This window comes from Xenopus tropicalis, chromosome 5, assembly GCF_000004195.4.
Source record: "Xenopus tropicalis strain Nigerian chromosome 5, UCB_Xtro_10.0, whole genome shotgun sequence".
Classification (NCBI taxonomy): Eukaryota; Metazoa; Chordata; class Amphibia; order Anura; family Pipidae; genus Xenopus; species Xenopus tropicalis.
The window spans coordinates 49868885-49885111 of record NC_030681.2 but is presented as its reverse complement, the minus strand read 5'-3'; the positions used below and the strand labels follow the sequence as shown (position 1 = coordinate 49885111).

General features: G+C 36.8%; 1 protein-coding gene across 3 annotated transcripts in view; it reads right to left on the bottom strand.

Annotated features, from left to right (window-relative positions):
• Window positions 1-16227, bottom strand: part of tbc1d32 (TBC1 domain family member 32) — a 47002-nt gene that overhangs the window by 2879 nt on the left and 27896 nt on the right. For 2 of the 3 annotated variants that reach the window (XM_031901477.1, NM_001374832.1), the window contains 13 exon segments: window positions 14683-14770; window positions 14339-14457; window positions 13486-13605; window positions 11143-11231; window positions 10421-10543; window positions 8431-8539; window positions 6613-6712; window positions 5421-5543; window positions 4320-4403; window positions 3090-3153; window positions 2544-2665; window positions 2204-2358; window positions 361-501 (listed from right to left, as the gene is read on the bottom strand). In XM_031901477.1, the coding sequence (XP_031757337.1) occupies window positions 361-501; window positions 2204-2358; window positions 2544-2665; window positions 3090-3153; window positions 4320-4403; window positions 5421-5543; window positions 6613-6712; window positions 8431-8539; window positions 10421-10543; window positions 11143-11231; window positions 13486-13605; window positions 14339-14457; window positions 14683-14770 (1437 nt within the window). 3 annotated transcript variants of the gene reach the window in all.

Below are 16227 nucleotides of genomic sequence, written 5' to 3'. Positions count from 1 at the left end.
GCTGAATCGGCAGAAGGAGGTAGAAATCCTATTGTTTCTACCTCCTTACCTGCCGATTCAGCCCTGAATGGTGTGTGGCGGATCTGACGATGTTTCGTGCGACCGATGGTCGTACGAAACATCGTCGGATCGCCACGTGTATGGCCAGCTTTACTGTGGACTAATGTGCTGAGACTTATTGTCTGGTTTACTATAGAGTATCAAGTATTATTGTGCCACGTTGTACACCCATGTGAACAATGGAACAAAGTGGCTCCAAAATGCTGATCTATGCTGATTGCTGATTTACAAAGTAGATTTTCTGTCAAATATATACATATACATATACATATAGCTAACAACGTTAACAACAAACATTACCTGGGAAGGAGTAAAACCAGACATACGGAAGGCTGAAAAGACAAGTGGCACCTCTGATTTCAACAACATTTCAATGTAATGCGCAGTACAGTAATATATGGGATGAACTCCAGATTGTGCAATATCATCCGGCAAGTGCTTCTGGGATGAAAAAAAAAATACTTTTAGGGGGGCATTTACTATGTTTACATGTTCTTTTTTTTGTTTTTTGTTTTGTTCTAAAACTAATTTTTTTTTGTGTAAACAAAACAAAATTTTCGGAAAAACCACAAAAATCACTAATACAAAACTTTGCCATCCAAAAGCTGTTAAGGTCATGTAGAAGTCAATAGGAATTGTCCTAGGCACATAACAATCTTTATTTAATTTGTGGCTTTAGAGGTTTTCAGGTTCATTTTTTTATTTGTAAGTGCATGAAGATTCACGGAAAAACAAAAACAAATTAAAAAAAAACATGAAAATGTAGTGGTTTTCGCTTCTTATCATTCCACATTTTTCAATTCAAAAGCTGCCACATCATATCATATAAATACAGTAATCTTGTTAAACTTTTTTGGTTTTGCATTAGTGCAATGTATCTACAGCATCACAGGGATTTTTAGGTTTCACAAAAACTGCACATATTTTGAGAAAGACATACAGCAGTACATTAAACATATTTGTAATACAGGTATAAAAGCTATTATGCGGAATGCTTGGTCACTGGGGTTTTCTGGGCAATGGATCTTTCTGTAATCTGGATCTCCATACCTTTAGTCTGCTAAAAATCTGTACAAGGTGCAGTACAGTTCTATTATTACAGAGAAAAGGAAAATCAATAAAAAAATTGAATTATTTGCTTAAAATGGAGTCTGGGAGATGGCCTTCCTGTAATCTGAAGCTTTCTGGATAATAAGTTTCCACGTAAGGGATCCTTTACCTGTAGACACTCTTGTAATGTTTGGCAAACCGAATGGTGATATATAAGAAAAACATTTGATTCTGTACTGTTCACAACTCAGATCTGTTACTTGGTGTAGTCATGATGGGTTTTACGGTCTCCTTCCCTACTCTACCCTGCCTGTGTTTGCCCTACTCATCCTGCTCTATGCTGCTTGTGTGTGCCATACTCTGTCTTCTCTATGCTGCCAGTGTGAACCATATTCTGCCTGCCCTACCCTGCCTGTGTGTGCCATACTCTGCCTGCCCTACCCTGCCTGTAGGAGGTGAACCTGGTGGGGGTTTGTTCTGGGAGCATTTGGAAATAGTTGTTAGTGAGTCCCTAAGGTGTGTAATTATGTGCTGGGGGTTGCTGTGCAATCCACAGGGGAGGAGGAGCACATGGATATAAAGATATGGCTGAATAAGACTTTTCGACATATGGAGTGATGGATGATATTCCTGCAGTGAGCACTAACTGTTTGTCTTTTTGGTGTGCTACCACCATTAATGTGGACATTAATGCGGGTTTTAAAAATCTTTGCTTTAACTTTGGTGTGGTTTAAACAGGGAGCAGTCAAAACTGACTTCGATTATCAGCCCTTCACCATGTAGGCCAGAAAAATTCCAGCCCTCGGTACCACAGTTGGACAGCACTGCTGTAGACTATAAGCGGTTGCAGGCCTCAAAATGTTGGCTATCTCTGGGGTTTACTACATCCGTAATAGTGTGTCTGAAGGTTGATTCATAATCTTGAAGGTGTTTATACACTGAAATGATCACACTGATGTGTTATAAAAGTTATTTTTGGATATTTTGTTACTAGAAAGCGTTCAAATATATTTTTAAGCAAACTTAAGAGTTTGCTGGAGTAGACCTAGCATTTAAACATATTTATATATCCAGTGCTGAAAGGCTTACTTACAGAAATGTGAAGTCGTGGCAGCCAGAGATAAGCAGAGGCAAGAAGTCTAGAGAAGGTCAGAAGAAATTCAGAAGTTTTTTTCCCATTTCCCGACATTATCAGGAAAACAGAAGATGCAAACCAGTCGTGACCTGGATAACTTCCCTGCAAATAACCTGGTTGTGATTGCAACAGTCAAGGATATGTGGTTTAATAGTTGGTATAAAAGGGAACAATCAAACTATTTTGTCAAAAACCTAAAGCATATACCTGTAAGATCTGCTTTTGTAAAATACAAAACAAGATTGAAAACTGTACACAAATGCTAAACTTATGACTAAAATGTAAAATAAATGGATACGTAATGGAGAGTTTGGGACATTTTGTTGCAGTTTCAGAGATTTTTCACACTGTTTCATAACTTGGATGAATTCTTGCTCGCTGCTGCTTGCATCTGTCAGGATGTTCAGATGCCTGCCATACCTTTAAAATAAATGAACAAAAGTGTGTTGTTTATTTAACAAACACACACCCAAAAAAAATCCAGTATCAAGTAGACTCCCAAGGCTTACGCTTATTGTATTGTATGTGTGGAGCCCCCCCTTGACAGTGGATTGTGTGTATGAAATTGGACTGCACCTAGCCTGAGATGACTTTACTAAACAAGAATGCCTGCATATGCAGATGTTTGTTTATACATGTACACTGGCACTCCTGTGTAGCAGAACAAACAGAGCCAGGGTGCAGTCCATAAGCATACATATTCCCCTGGCGCAAAGGAGGTCTGCACTACCAGGGGTTATCAACATTTACAGTAAATGTTCATTTATCTGGCAGACTTTTTGACTGTCCCTCTGGCCCGACCCACTGTTACTTCAATTGTGAAAGAATGCTTATGGTATTTTACCTGATAACCATTTTCACACCAAGCTGTTGGACCACAGAGAGAGTCTGGTTTTGAGTATCCATATCTAAACAAAAGAGAACATATCTTTCATTAATTTTGCAATGTAAATATATGAAATGTAAATGTGCATAATATCTGCACAACTGCACCTAAAATAGAAAGCAAAATATATTATAATAAAATCAAGGCAACTTGAAAAATAACTATTCAGAAAAATTGATGTAAGTCATTTACAGCTACAAAAACTAAATTTTGCACATTTCTGGTTAAAAAAAAAAAGTAAAAAATGTTATGAAATAATTCATTTTATGTGAATACATTAATAATAACATTACATGAAAATAAAATCCCTAAGTAAAATTGCTATGGGTTCCTAGTGATGCACTTGAGTTTATGGCCCTTTGCACTGCTTTATTGCGGCTAGAAAACATTCTTTGTTAAAACTGGAGAATACTGAAAATTTTAGAAGCCCAGCAACATCACCGTCCATCTCATCATCTGGCTATATCCCCTCTGTTTATGGCCTGGTGTCTGATAAGAATGTACAGCAGTGGAAGTCCCACTGTCCATACACAGGTGCCAAAATGGGGTCAAAGTGGTTGATGATAGGCACTGAACTTCTAGTTAAGTTAGGGTGATCTCAGTCAGGTGATCCCAGTGGAGTCAATAAAAGGGCTTTAAACTCAGTCTCTTTGTAAAATGCATAATTAAGCAGTAGAATTCTTAATGAGATATAAGTGGGTGGCTTTGACATAGTTGGCCAGCTTGAAGTATACTGCAATATATGGACAAACAATCCAATGTTTTGCTTAAACGGGAGGGCATTTCTTGGTAGCTTAATGCACAGAATGTCTTAATGGCCTATATATATTGATAATGGGTGAGTGCAGAGGATCTCGTCTTGTTGTCTGTATGAATTTTGTGGTCACAGCCTCATTGCACCCCCGCCTAATGGCTTAAAATTTAGTGGTTGAGCACAACTTTTCCTTTTTTATACTGAACTGAACTAGCGCACTGGGCTATTGTTACTAAGTAAGCATAATTTGCAGTGAATTGCAAGCTCACTTGCAACACAAGGCTTGAGGTAGATAGGCTGATGGAGTGGACTAGTAGGAACCATACAACAAACCCCAAAACCTGCTCCAGGCCCTTTTATATAAACATGCAGTTTTAATTAACATTTGACATTGTATTACCCGGTTGAATACAAGATATATAAATTATACTTACCTTTGTATTCCAAGTGGCTGAAACAACAGTTGGAAGGACTCTCACAGAGATACAGTACATATTTTTCGAGCAATTCTCCACAAACTGTAAAAAAAAAAAAAAAAAACACAAAATCATGCCTTTTATTCAACCCTATAAAAATTCAGCTGATGAAATGACCTAGGCATCAGGTATGATAAATATGTCACTGCTTTAAATACTTTCCTCACAGAGCTTCTTATGTCAGATTAAGAATAGATATCAGCAGTGGTTGCCCATTTTAGGAGACATGCTGTCCAGAAACTCAATAACCCTAATCACTAAGTGCTAAACGAATATACATTTAAGGCACATAGTCAAGGGGTAGTCCACCTTAAAGTTAACTTTTAGTATCGTATTTTCTTTTCAAATGGTTATATTTTATAGTTTCTGAATTATTTCACTTATACTTCTTCCTTTTTCCACCTTGCAAATGGGGGTCACTGACCCTGCTCTGTGATGTTACTGTGATTTAACTCTTTGATGCTACAATTTTACTGTTATTGTAACTTTGTAATACTTATCTTTCTTCTAATCATAATCCAATCTCTCAGTCAAACCATTGCCTGGTTAAATTGGACTCTAGCAACTAGATGCAACAAACCCTATTTTTTGGGAGTTGGCCAAATCCTGAATCCTTGGTTTCTAGATTCGGCTGAATCTTGAACTGAATCTGAACCCTTGCGGCAAGCATAATTTTGCCACTGAATGGGTGAAAATTGACGAGACGCATGTGAAGAGTGCAGACTAGTTTTTTGGGTTTTGTAGGTTTTGGATTCGGTTCAGTCAGGCTCTTGGATTTGCCCGAATCCTGCTGAAAAAGGCTCGTATTCAACCGAAACCTGGATCCAGTACATCCCTACTAGCAACAAAATAGCTGCTGAAGATCAAAAACACAAAAAATAAAAGCGAAGGCCAATTGCAAATTGTCTCGGAATATCATACCAACACTGAATTTAAAGATCAACTACCACCGTTAACAAGTATAGAAGGTTGCAGGGATAATGATAAAACCTGTATTAATGATCAAAACATATTGTACTAAATTATGTAGAGATGCTTTGACGTAGATGTAATACTTACACATTCCACTTAGCACATCAGGTTTTGTTTTGATAGTTTTGCAAAACAGTTTTCTGCAATTCTCCAACCAGTTTGGTTTTGTATCAACATTTTTACAAAACAGGTTCTTGTAGATTTCACTATCTGAACACAATTAAAACAAAAGGAGCTAATTGAGAAATCAATATATCCGTGTAATACTTGTGACATAAACAATAGAGAATCTTTGCAGAAATATTCTGCTAATTATAAGCTAAGTTGCTTCAGTAAAAGAATGCTTGGGCCCTGGGATATTTACTTTGTGCACTGCCCTTGCTCAGCACAAGAATATGTATATATATATATATATTTAATTTATATAGTGCTACTACACAGCACTGTACATCAGTCTATGAGGGCAGCGCAGATGATTAAATAATAGTAGTATATCACCCAAAGGGAAGCTTGGGCTTGCACCAAAAGAGGTACAAGTACTCCAGTTCCTTAATCACAGTGGTTTAATTTTACATTTTAAGTGCCTCCTAGATTTCCAGCTTGGCAGGTAAGAAAATGCTCACAGATTTTTATGATAATTGCCTGGTCCCTGCCGGTAACTATTCAGATCAGGAAATTAACCTGATCCAACTGCACCAGCAGTGTTCTGGCAATTACCATGGAAGGAAACTGTGAGGGTTTCGCCATCCACTAGAAATGCAAAAATGCTTGGAACATTCCCTTGAGCAATTACCATGACAAGTTAGCCACTTAACTTTCCAGGTTAATAGTGACTATATGGAGTCTCTCCTATCCAAACGACCTTTGGTTTTCTGTCAGAATAAAATAATGGGACTGCTAAGGATGAGTTTTGGGATAAGGGATTTTTATGGAAATCAGTAGTTTGGGCCACTGAACCAGTAACCACAAAGGTTGTTCCAGAAGCTATCCTAGAAAACTACAGCAGTAATGAATTAAAAGGTAATTGGAAAATAACATCTGCTTAGCTTTTTCGCACCGTTAAACATTGATGGGAAGCTATACTATCTTTCTAAAAACAAGAACAATCAATTATTTACCTTTTACAGGATCATGTATGACTAATGCAGTGTTCTAAGATAATTGATAAGCCATGAACTGCTTGTTAAAATATCAAACATACAAATATAAAATCATACCAAAAACTTGGCAGATTTTTGAAGTATATACAGTACATTTATTTGCAGTGAAAGTTTCTTACCTTGTTTGAGGTCATTCTTCAGATGAATTTCTGTCATATAACACTTTGGCAAAGGATGAGATGGAGATGAAAACATAGGCCATGGATATGGATCAGAATTCTAGGCAAGGAAATACCAATTATTAGCATTGTTCCTAGGATGTTTAGAAGACCATAAAATTTTAAGCTAAAATGCCGGTTCCTAACTAATTTGTCTCAGCTGGCTGAGAGTGGGAGGACTAAAGCTACCACCCAGCCAGCTGCTCCACTGATATTTTTTTTCATCCTCTATTTTCCAGATAAATGCTCTCAGAAGCAATTACCAGATAAATGGTTAACTTAACAGATAGTTTTGTGTGCACTGTTAAATGCTGCATAGTTATTTCAGGTGTCAGAATAATTTTAACACAGTCTAATGAAGAGAAGAACATAAGAATACAAAGGCTCATTACAGAAAGAGGTGCAATATGGAAAGTGCAATTTTTGGATGCAAAGTGCTAAGCAGGCTTTTCCTCCTGCATTTGTGCTGAAAGGGCATCACTTGTGCTGTGCAGCAGTATTAGGGTCCCATTCACATGTGGCAGGTCATTTCCTGTTGATGCAACCTGCAAAGTTCCCCTTGTGCAAATGTGCACACTTGCACATAATTCATCAGTGCAGTCCAAAGGGGGCATATTGGCACTTGCCAGAATTTACAAAGAAGCATATATGGAAACAAGTGCCTCGCTAATCAGATCAACAAACGCTCAGTATGGGGTCAAAACTAGCACAAATTTATTCTTGCATTAGCAAAAAAAAAAAAAGCCTTACAAAGTATATGTTCAGGTAACAAATTATAAAATAGATTAAACAAAACCTTTTTCTGAATAGTAAAATGAATTTGATGATATTACAGGGCTTCCAGGGATACTGGAAGCGTAATACAGGTATAGGACCCGTTATCCAGAATGCTCGGGACCAAGGGTATTCCGGATAAGGGGTCTTTCCGTAATTTTGATCTCCATACCTTAAGTCTACTAAAAATCAATAAAACGTTAATTAAACCCAAAGAATTGTTTTGCATCCAATAAGGATTATTTATATCTTAGTTGGGATCGATTACAAGGTACTGTTTTATTACTACAGAGATAAAGGAAATCGGTTTTAAAATTCTGAATTATTTGATTAAAATGGAGTCTATGGGAGATGGGCATTCCGTAGTTTGGAGCTTTCTGGATAACAGGTTTCCGGATAAGGGATCCCATACCTGTATAGGCAAAATCTACAGACCATCTGCAATAATCAAACTACAAAATAATGCTTTTTCTTTTTTCATGCTGCTTGAATATTCTGCTATCCGAATGAAAGTGTCACACTGGGCAACACAATGTGCCATATGACTAAAACAAGAGACATAACTTCAGTTGAAAAGCAATAGGTGTATATTTTGGAAAGCATGGAAACAATAAAAAAAAACAAAAAAAAAACGATTGCCAGTGAACAGAAAACCATGTTCATTTACCCTTTACTCAAACTTTACTAAGCTCACACATTAGTGCATATTGTTGAAAGGGGATTTACTGCAATTATGGATCTCTGAAGGATGGGTCATAGATAAGTAAGCACCGATAGAAAGGTAAGGCATCAGAAACATTATAATACCATTTTGTATATTCTCAAGATGAATCCCTAAATGCAATGTCTTTATAGCTGTCACCTACCAAAGGAATAGAGAACCAGAGTGATATTTGCATAAAGATTAATATATTGTAACATTCTTATTCTTATATAAAATACTGTTTTCTGTGTTTATGTCTGTGTAATAAATGTTGTTCATTTTAACAAATTCAAATATGTCACCTCAATCAAGGATCTTGGGGGTAAAACACGTTCACTTGATCCACCAATGACATTCACGCGAATCAGTATGTGGTTTCTTTCCACAGACAAGGCATCAATTATAATGTTTCTGTAAATATATTAATACAAGCATGATAAGCATTTTTTTCACATTATGGATTAACCCCTCAGTTAGTGATATTTTTCCCAATTTAATGCTAAAAAATAAGAAATAAATAGTTGTTTTGTTCATTGTAAAGCAGCAAGCATACATGATTTGTTCAGCTACATCTATGATTCTCTTGGCAGTAAGAAACTATGGAAATATATTTTAAAAAATGCTGTAACGCACACTAAGAGCAGATGTACCAAAATGTGAATTTAAAGTTCCAGAAAAATTCACCTCACCTATAAGATAGTGAACTCTAACTTTCACCAATTGATAAATACGCGTCTTAAAATCTGTGGTTAGCTCTAATTTCACACTTTAATAAACTTAGTTTGACTTAAGGTCAGCTGATATACTCATCTGACACTTAACAGGAGCTGCTACTTAATAAACAGTTATCTGTTTAAAAGCAATTAATATAATAAGGATAAAAAAATACACAACTATTGTTTGCATCTAGTGCAGAAAACTCATGCAGCCCTGTCTTGTCCTGGCAAACAGCAAAACTGAATGAATGAACTCGATGATCCCCCTCTCCTCAGGTGGGATAACTGAAGGCCCGATCTGGTCAAGTTCAAAACAAGGCTATAATGACTGATCAGACTGCTGAGAATATCAGAAAACTTTTAGTTTGTGTTTTGGTCCATAGCTGTGCGTATATACATAAACACAGCAAACTGAGCTGTTTTAAAATTTTGCAGGAGGAGGGTGCATATAGAATAAACCAAGGCGGAAAAGGGAAAAATTTTAAAGTGTGAACAGGGAGAGCAAACTGGTGAAAAAAAATCAGAAGAGGGAGCAGAGCGTAAAGAAGAAAAGCAAAAAAGAAGAAAAGGAATCAGAGATGAGTGGAGAATCTATGAAGTGAGTGAAACAAATAATGAGAAGAGAAAAGCACAAAAGAGAAGATAATATCCAACAACAACAACAAACATTTGTAAAGCGCTTTTCTCCCGTGGGACCCAAAGCGCAGGAGGAAGGGGGACCAAAAGGAAGAGAGAAGAGGTAAAAATAATATAATTTTGCTTAAAGCAAATGGACCTCCACAGTAAATTAGGAACGGAGAAATACAAATATCAGAATAAAGACAATACTGTTTGAAAGAAGGAAATGATTTAAATAAGGAGTTAGAAGAGGGAAACGTAAAAGAATAGAGCTGAAGGGGAAGGTAAAATACATAGGAAAGAAAAAAGCACAAGGAAAATGTCAGCAGCAAGAAGAACAAAATGAGGAAAATAGAAGGTGAGAAAAGAGAGAGAAAATAACAGAATGGTGTAGGAAGAAGAGAACAGGGTAAAGGATGGATGGGAGGTAATTCAAGAGGTGCAAGAATTTGCACACACATCTGGTAATTAAGCAAGTTAGTTACATACCTCCCAACATTTGTAAAATGGAAAGAGGGGCAAAAAGATTTTTTAACCACACCCATTTTTGTAACCACGCCCCCTAAATACCACTCCCATTTTACAAAATTTGACAGGTTATTTAAGTTTGAACACATTTCTGGGGGTATGGGATCTTGTTTTATGTGTTATTACAGTTTTTTTGCTAATGCAGGTAAAATCGAACTCGTGTTTTCATGAATGTGCCCCTTAGTGTAGTTACAGCTTATTAAGATTTCTGGGCTCTCTGCCAAAAGCTATTTTGTAATTAAATTTGTATCTTTTTTAGCATTCAGCATAGGAGATCAAAGGGAAATAAGGGCCTTTTCAGTAAGAATCCGGGACAGCGGGATGCGCTGTTAAAAGAGGGACTGTCCTGCGAAAATTAGGACAGTTGGGAGATATGTTAAAACATTGTGCACCGAACAGCCACGTGGCTTTCATTTGCACAGTGACTTACCCCAGTCCTGTAGAGCTCTCAATAACATTCTCTCTCTGAGCATTCAATAGCACCTCAGATACTTTATACTGAGATTCTAAAAGCAGCAATGTGTCAAGATTACAGCACAAAACATTCAGTAACCTGCGAGAGAAATATTACACGTCACACAAATATTTCAATCAAATACAAGAAAAAAAACAGCAAGGTTATTTCTGGTATGCTTTTCTTTGGAAAACATATATTTAATTTAGAACAATATATACGATATACCTGTATTTACTAATGTTCATATTTTATTCTGTTTCAAGAATCGTAATTTGTAGAGCTACAAATAATGAATTATACTAATTACACACAAAAAAGGACAAAACTAGGTCATCTAAAAGCTGTTGAGGTCATGTGGAAGTTAATGGGAGTCCTAGGCAAATGAACAATCTTTATTTAATTCATGATTTTAGAGGTTTTCAAGATTTTGTCATTTGAAAGTGCTTGAACATTTTTAAAAAGTTTGAGATTTTTGTTCTGCATTTTGATTTGTTAGTGACTTTTATATTCTGATCTTTTAATTAATGACTAGCGATGTTATGTAGTTATGTATTTGTATAACACAATAAGATGAGTGCATTATTCAAGATTGACATCTGAAAAACAGATTTTACAATTTGAAAGGAATGTAAATATGGTACAATCAGGGCAGTTATAACAGTGTATATACTTTTATTGAGCATCAAGAGCCTTACCGCAATCCAAACATATGTGACTGTTCGTAATTAAACAATGAGCTCATTTTAGCATCAGAATTCATAACAACAATGCGGTCAAAAACATCCTGTAATAAGAAACATATACAAATCAAAAAATGCAAACTAAGGGGCTGATTTACTAACCCACGAATCCGACCCGAATTGGAAAAGTTCCGACTTGAAAACGAACATTTTGCGACTTTTTAGTATGTTTTGCGATTTTTTCGGATTCTGTACGAATTTTTCGTTACCAATACGATTTTTGCGTAAAAACGCGAGTTTTTCGTATCCATTACGAAAGTTGCGTAAAAAGTTGCGCATTTTGCGTAGCGTTAAAACTTACGCGAAAAATGCGCAACTTTTCGCGTAAGTTTTAACGCTACGCAAAATGCGCAACTTTTTACGCAACTTTCGTAATGGATAGGAAAGCTCGCGTTTTTACGCAAAAATCGTATTGGATCCGAAAAATTCGTAAAGAATCCGAAAAAATCGCAAAACATACGAAAAAATCGCAAAGTACCGATCATTACGAAAAAAACGCAATCGGACTCCATTCGACCCGTTCGTGGGTAAGTAAATCAGCCCCTTAGTGTAATATGAAATATAAAAAACGTAATCATTAGGATAATTAATAAAAATACCCATATTAGAATACACTGGGTCAGCTTTACTTAGATTACAAAAACGTCTCTCCTTACATTACAGATTTCCCCACAAACATCATTGAAGTTTTTAGACTAAAAAAAACACTATAAGAGTTTTTCAAATTGAATCACATTGAATTACTGTACTTTGGACCTAAGCAACAAGATAGCTGTTGTAATTCCAAATAAAGAACTTCTGCACAAAGCTAAATAATTAAAAAAAACTTGTTAGACACCCCAAGTGATTAATTGCTTTCCTCAGAACCTGGGATGTTGCTTCTCTTTATTAAAAAAAAAATAAATGTGCTGGTTAGTTTTTTAGTGTACAGTTAGAAAAAAATGAAATATTTTATGCATCAAATATAAACAAGCATGTCAGGATTACGCCACTTGCTGACACACGTGACCTTAAGGTGCACTATACCATCACAATGCATAACAATGAACTCTAGTCAGACCCACTTTAACTTTTAAGCCAGCGCTGTCCAACTTCTGTGGTACCGAGGGCCAGAATTTTCTGGCCAACGCGGTGGAGGGCCAATAATGGAAGCCAGTTTGACCACTCCCCTTTTTTAAACCACACCCACTTAAAACCACACCCACGTTATCAACCAGAGCTTTTAAGACTATACCTACATTAATGGTGGTAGCGCAGCAAAACCCCAAATGGTTGGTGCTCACTGTGAGGATATCACTCTTCATTCATATGTAAAAGAATTATATTATGTCATATTAAGACACAACCTTAAATCCCTATGCCTCCTCCTCCCCTGTGGATAGCACAGCAACCCCCAGCACATAATTACACATCTTAGGGACCATATAAAGACTATTTTCAAATGCTAACAAACTCCCAGAACAAACCCCTGCCAGGTTCACCTCCCATAAACAGCATGGGGCAGGCAGAGTATGGCACACACACAGGCAGCATAGAGAAGGCAAAGTATGGCACACACAGGCAGCATAGGGCAGGTAGAGTATGGCACACATAGGCAGGGTAGGGCAGACAAAGTATGGCACACACAGGCAGCATAGGGCAAGTAGAGTATGGCACACATAGGCAGGGTAGGGCAGACAAAGTATGGCACACACAGTCAGCATAGGGCAGGCAGAGTATGGCACACACAGGCAGCATAGGGCAGGCAGAGTATGGCACACACAGGCAGCATAGGGCAGTGAGAGTATGGCACACATACTCCCTGAGGTGTGAACAGGGGAACAATGTGGGTGATTAGGGCCTGAGTCTGAGGTGTGAACAATGCAGGGGGTGAACAATGCAGGGATTAAAAGGTGTGAACAGTACAGGAGATTACATATTTAAACAATACAGGGGGATTACAGTCTGAATATGAGGTGAGAACCATGCAGGGGGGCATTTAATCTCAGTACTGACACCATTTAAAGCTTCCACAAAGGTAAACCATCAAAACAGCCAGACAGGTGGGGGGCTGCCAGTTGGACAGCCCTGTTTTAAGCTATTATATCTCTGACTTAAACTATAAATTTTCATAAAAAGCAATTAATATAATAATAAATAAGTATTTTTTGTTTGTGTGCACATTTTCTAGTGGGACTACTACACCAGGACCAGATATTTTATATTTATACTGAGACCCTTCATCTCACCAAGAAAATGTGTAAATATCTGAATTAACAGATTGTTTAAAGATGAATTAATTATATGGAAAGTACTTACAGCAAAACAGGTAGGCATTTCACGTAGGGAGTATTCATCTTTTGAAGGCAAATCTTGCTTTCCTAGCAGTTCATACACAGGTGGGTAGGAGGAAAGCAAGTTCACTATTGCTATAAAAGACTGATTTAAAGAAAAAGAACAGTAAATAAAAACAGAAAATGTCTCCAAGACAACACCAACTTAACATACCTCTTGTAAGGGAACCCTCTAAACAAACTATATCCACAGGAGATAAGGATGAGCCAAATCCAAGCAGTTCCTAAGATCACCAGCTCAGGGGTGTTTCTGGACCCAATGTTGTCTTAAAGGAACAGTAACACCAAAAGAATAAAGTGTTTTAAAGTAATTAAATATAATGTACTGTAGCCCTGCACTGGTAAATACCATTTGTTAGCTTCAGAAACATTGCTATAGTTTATTTAAATCAGCTGCTGTGTAGTCAAGGGGGCAGCCATTCAAGCTGGAAAAAAAAGGAGAGAAAGTATAGATTACATAGTAGATAACAAATAAACTCTACAGAATATAATGGGGCTTTATCTGTTATATGCTAAGTAACCTGTGCCTTTTCTCCTGTTTTCCAGCTTGAATTGCTGTCCCATGGCTACACAGCAGGATATTTATATTAACTATTGTAGGGTTCCTGAAGCAAACACAACTTTTACCAGTGAAGTGCAACAGTGCATTATATTTTAATTACTTTATGACACTTTCATTTTTTGGTGTAACTGTCCCTGAGGCTGACCTGATGTTGCAACACCCCACTAGTGCAAAAATTGCCTGGGGCCGCATCACTAGTAATGCCAGATGCATTATGGTTGTGGGTCCCATATAGGATTTTACTTTAATTATTTACCTTTTGACAGCTTCTGTCAATGGGATCCATTGGAGTAGTCTTAGGATGTATAAGTCTGACATCATCTCTTCCACATTCCAGAGCAGACCATAAATCAGTAACAAGGGCCTGAACATATCCTAGAAATATAATGCAAAACAATATGGTACAAGGCGTATTCGCACACCCAGCACACTGAGCTCCATTCCTTAAACTCAATGAACCTAAACTTTGCTAACATTTGACAAAACACTTGATTTGGTCACGCTTATTCGGCTTTGTCACCAAGGAGTTCTATCACGAGATAAAAGCATCAGGCAGAAGAACAGGTTACAAAAAAAATGTTAACTAAAATGAAGACTTACCTGATTTTTGAAGGGCTAAAGCTCCAGAAGCTGTTGCTGCGACCTGTGTAACCATAACACCATAACCAAATTTCTCACATCTGTTTACCTGCATGACAAACAGTATAGGTATAAACTATAAAGTCACCTCAAAACACACAGATAAAGCGAACTTTGAAACTATGGTGTACAGTGGGAACAGATTGTATTGCAAAGCAGTATAATAAAGGTCTATTTAAAATGTAGCCACATGGGAGATATGGTGACCCTATTCAGATAAAACAAACTCTATCTAAAATGTTACATTCTGCCTTCTTCTGATAAAAATCATTAGTAGAAAAAGATGAATGATTTTCACTCTCATATTTGATATAATGTATTTCGGATTTTGCACAATGACAAAGCATTTCTTTTTTTTTATTTTAACTTTTTACTGGTATTTTGATCCTGTATATACAGTACATAAAAAATACAGATACCAAGTATTCAATTAGTAAACAAAAAAGTTATGGTAAGCATACAGTACATAGGATATTGTGATGATGTATAAAAGAATTTCCATATTTAAAAAAGCTAACTATGTGGCTCTTTTTGCCACAAAAAAAGTAAGGAGTATTTGTATGTAAGGCCACGGTAATACCCCCATTGATCAAGAATGAAGAAAACAGCAGCACTCCAGTTGTTTTGAAAAATGTGAATCTTTACTAAGTGCCAAAGGCAACGTTTCGGGCTTCACTCCAGCCCTTTATCAAGCCCCCATTGATCAAAAGATCTTGGGAAAAAAAAAAAGATGGCAACTAATTATAGAAATCCTCAGCTTACATATTGCAGTGCATACCAAAGCTGTACTGAAGGAAGGGACATTTATATATCCAATGTAGTAACTAGTGGAGATTATTTTAAACGGTGCTGACTTGGTAACATGGTTGTACATTACCTATTATGTTACACAAATCAATGTGGCCACAGCCTCATTGTACCCCTACCTAATGGTTTAAAATACAGTGGTGAGCGCAACTTCCCCTTTTTTGCTATATTGTTTTTATTTCAGTTTTCGTAGGATTCTGGGACCCATCTTATTTTTATATTGTCACTGCAGGGTCTATTTTAAAGATCATCTAATTTTAGCTGGAGGTCCAGAACCTGTTGTTGAAGCTGAAATAAGTACGTTTCCTGGGCTTACAATACAGTTGTCATATCATCCATCTGTGATTCAAGCAATTCAGTGTGCCTTGCCAATTCTTTCGGAAGGTAACGCAGTAATTTTATTGTCTAATTGATAACAGCACATAGTGAAACCGTGAATGCCACAGTTGAATGCTGGAGTAGTTAATTTGCACATTTTCAAATTATAATGGTAGGTAAAATGAAGTTACTTAAGCACAGGAAAAATAACTGAGTAGCTAGATATCCAAAGTGAAAGATGTAATAAATTATAAGGCACTTCCCAGCTTAGGCACAATTTTTCAGGAGCTCTAAAATGAAAGTGTCACAGAGCAGTCCGTTAAGATCATAAACAGGTGAAATTTACACTAAAAGGTCTTAACTGCATCACACTAAAAAGTT